The sequence below is a fragment of the Lagopus leucura genome, unplaced genomic scaffold (genome assembly GCF_019238085.1).
Source record: "Lagopus leucura isolate 7727_CA_CO unplaced genomic scaffold, USGS_WTPT01 34162-0_obj-0_obj, whole genome shotgun sequence".
NCBI lineage: Eukaryota > Metazoa > Chordata > Aves > Galliformes > Phasianidae > Lagopus > Lagopus leucura.
This window is the reverse complement of record NW_024969225.1, coordinates 1-3790: the sequence shown is the minus strand read 5'-3', so window position 1 is coordinate 3790 and position 3790 is coordinate 1. Positions and strand designations below refer to the sequence as shown.

Genomic DNA, 3790 nt, shown 5'->3' with positions numbered 1-3790 from the left:
TCCCCCCGCCCCGCTTCTAACTCCTGTCTGACGTCTCTGCTTCGTTAACGACTCTCGTTACCGCGCTGCTCGTTTGCTCAGCGTCTTCATGCCGCGCCGGCCCCGCTCCCTCCTTCTCGCTTGCACGGGGGGGGGCTGAGAGCGCGGCGGTGTGTGAGGGCACCATGGGGCTGGGAGCATCACGGGGCGCAGGGCCTGAGCTCCTTCGTTTAACCTAACGATGCTAATTAACGGCCTCGAAGCTTTGTGTCTGAGTGCGAGCTCGGAGCTTCCCCGAGCCCCTGCAGTGCTGCCCCCGAGCTTTGGGGGTCCGGGGGGGGTTTGTGAGCCTGGGGTCTCGCAAAGGGGCACCGTGGGGGGGGCCGGAGCGCGGCTGGAGCTGAGGTCGTGGGGCCGCCGTCGTTCGTTTCCAAGTGCGTAGGGTAGAGCCGGGCGGCGCGCCTCGTTAAGCCTTCAAGCCTGTAACGAAATGTCTTTTCTCCCCCACTGATAACCCTCTGTCTGCTGCTTTATCAGACTATGCATTTGTTCACATGGAGAACGAAGCAGATGCAAAAGTTGCCATCGAAAATCTTAATGGGAAGGAGGTGAAAGGAAGAAGAGTCAATGTGGAGCTCTCGACCAATGTGCAGAAAAAGGGAGCGGGTCTGGCGGTGCCGGCCGGCGTCGTGGTGGACAAGAACAAGCGGATAGGCCTGGAGTACAGGGAGAAGTTCCAGCCCAAGATTGAGGGCTTCGAGCAGCGCCGGCTCGCGGACTCCACCTTCCCCTCGGCCGCCGCCGGCTACGCTGCCGCCTCCTCCTCCTCCCTGTACGATTACCAGCAGCGCTTCGGCACGGCCGCCAAGTACGACGGCTTTGACGCGCAGCCCCGGCCCTCGTCCCCCACCTACTTCGGCCGGGACCGCAGCCCCCTGCGGCGCTCCCCAAGCCGCGCCGGCTACTCGGCGGCCACGCTCCCGGTGACGGCGCAACCGGCCGCTTACCGTGCCCAGCCCTCGGCCTCGCTGGGCGCCGCCTACCGTGCCCAGCCCTCGGCCTCTCTGGGTGTGGCGTACCGCCCGCAGCCCACCACCGGCCAGGCCGCCGCTTACCGTGCCCAGCCCTCGGCCTCGCTGGGCGCCGCGTACCGCTCGCAGGCCGCCGTCTCCCTGGGCGCCTCGCAGCCCGCCGCCGGCTCCCTCGCCTCCTATGGTGCCCAGCCCACCGCCGCCTCCTACGGCGCGCAGCCCGCCGCCTCCCAGCTCTCCGGCTACGGCCTGCAGTCCTCGGCCCTCGCCTCCTCGTACGGGGCGCAGGCTGCCACTGGCTACTCCGCCGCCTATGGCGCCCAGGCCGCTGCCGCCGCCGCCTACGGTGTGCAGGCCGCCGCCGGCCCCACCGCCTCGTATGGCGTGCAGTCGGTAGCCACACACGTGGCCTCCTACGGCGCGCAGCCCACCGGCTACGGTGTGCAGCCCATCGATGGCCACGCCGCCTCCTACGGCGCACAGCCTGGCGCCACGCTGCCCGCCTCCTACGGTGCCCAGCCGGTGGCGGCTCACGCCAGCTCCTATGGTGCACAGCCGGTAGCCGGTCACGCCACCGCCTACGGCGCCCAGCCGGTGGCCGGCCACTCGGCCTCCTATGGCACCCAGCCAGTGGCCGCCGCGCTCTCGGCCTCCTATGGCGCGCAGCCGACCGCCGGCCACTCGGCGTCCTACGGCGCTCAGCCCGCCGCCAACCTGCCCGCCTCCTACGGCAGCCAGGCCGCCGCGCTGTCTGCCACCTACGGCGCACCGGCGGCCTCCTCGCTGGCGGCCTCCTACGGCAGCCAGGCCGCCGCCTCCTACAAGGCACAGGCTTCTGTCCCGCTGACGGCGGCCTACCGAGCCCAGGCCTCCAACTCGATGGCGGCCTCCTACCCGGCGCAGCAGGCCTCCTCCGCGTCGCTGGTGGCCGCCTACAGAGCCCAGCCGGGCAGCGCCTACGACGGGCCGAGCCAGCTGGGGCAGCAGGCTGCCTCCTACCTGGGCCTCTCGCAGGCCGCCGCCGCCGCCGTCGCACCGCCCTACGAGCGCACCCGCCTCTCCCCGCCTCGCAGTGCCGGCTATGACGATCCGTACAAAAAATCCTCCGCTCTGGCAAAAAGGTATGGAGCCCGGCCGGCGGCTCGCGCGTAGCCCACCTGCGGCGGCGTCTTCTTCCCCTCCTCCCTCCCCTCGCTTCTCTGTGCTGGATACCGGGGGGCTTTCGGTGCCGGGGGACGGGCCGGCTGGCCGTCTGTCCGTCTGCTGCGTCGCTCCGTGCCGCGACAGCCGTCGGCGCCGGGTTGCGGCGGTGCCACGCGCCGCTGGGGCTCACGGTTCAGCCCCGGAACGGGGTGGGGACGAGTTCGGCTTGGCTTGTTCACCGAGCGCTCCCCGGGTCCCCGCGCCGCGCCACAACGCAGGTGCCCGCGCCGCCGCTGCGCCTTCACACCACGTCTCTCTTCTCTCGCCCAGGTACAATTCAGACCGCCGTCTCTCTGAGCTCTCAGATTACCGCCGCTTAGCGGACTCCCCGCTCGCGTACCGCCGCTCGCCAACAAAGTCCCCGATGGATTACCGCCGCCTGCCAGACGCGCACGCCGATTACGCCCGCTACTCGGGTGCCTACGGCGATTACCTGCCCGCGGCCCGCGTGCACTCGGGCTACCAGCGCCGCCTGTAGCGTGCCTTGAGCCGCCCCCCGGCCTGCGCCGGATCCCCCCTTCTCGCGCCCCCCCCCCCCGAGGGCACGGACGGTTGTTTTTGGGTTGTTTATTGTTTTTTTTTAGCCACCTTTTTGTTGTTTCTGAGTTTTTAGAAGGTTTTTCATTCACGGTTTGAGCAGCTCCTGCGGCGCGCCGGGAGGAACGTGGGCACAGCCTGCCTCTAGCGCCGCGTGTCGCACTGTGGCCGTCGGCGCCGCACAGCTCCGTTTGCAGCCCAAACCATCGGTGCCGCACGCGGCCCCTCCGTTCCCCCCACGCCTTCTTAGCGTTGCGTTCCATCCAGGCACGGCGTCAGACTCGACCCCGCGGCGCCAGGTGACGTTTTGTACGACTGTAAATAAACCGCTGGGCTGTTCTCAGTTTAGAAACCCTCGTCTGCTGTTTTCCTTTCCCCGGTCTGACCCGACCCCTGCCTTCAGGCCATGGGGAAGCGCTGTACATCGGCTGTACACCAACACGCCTCCGCCTGCTCCCTGAGCTTTGGGTTGGAGGAGCAGCTTTGGAGAAGAGATGGTGGACGTGGGACTGCTGGCGCTCTGTTCCTAATCCAAACACTTCCGCCTGCAGGTTTTCCCTTCGGCCAACGTGTGTTTTTTCTCTGGGGATTCACTGAGTGCAATGTAATCTGTCCTGTGCACACGGCGCTTTGGTTTTCCCCAAGCAGCTCCTCGATGTGACGCAGTCAGCTCAGCTGCCCCGGCGTGAGCAGCGCCCGTCCCTACGGTGCACTCACTGCGTCGCTGAGGCCGAGCGGGGCTCCTCCTCGCTGCTGGAATCCAAACATAAAACCTTACAAAAGCATTTTCTGTCCCTTGTCTTCCCTGAGCTGCACAACACGGTGCGTCCTGTGTTGCTGTTCTCTGACACCATCACCACTTGCTTTGGTTTTATCACAGGGTGAGGACGGCAGCTCAAGTGTGAGTGAAAAATACAGCCTGAAAAACGACAGCCCTGCTCGGCAGAAATACAGCCTGACAGCAGCAGTGCAGCTGGATGGGATAAAATACAGCCTGACAGCAGCAGTGCAGCTGGATGGGATAAAATACAGCCTGACAG

General features: G+C 66.8%; 1 protein-coding gene across 1 annotated transcript; it reads left to right on the top strand.

Annotated features, from left to right (window-relative positions):
- Nucleotides 1-450: 450 nt before the first annotated feature.
- On the top strand, nt 451-3535 carry LOC122194057 (RNA-binding protein 14-like; the record flags this gene model as incomplete). Its single annotated transcript, XM_042894966.1, has 2 exons — nt 451-2131; nt 2484-3535. Coding segments are annotated over 2 exons (1889 nt in total), but the record flags the coding sequence as incomplete, so codon positions are not given.
- Between the last annotated feature and the right edge of the window lie 255 nt (nt 3536-3790).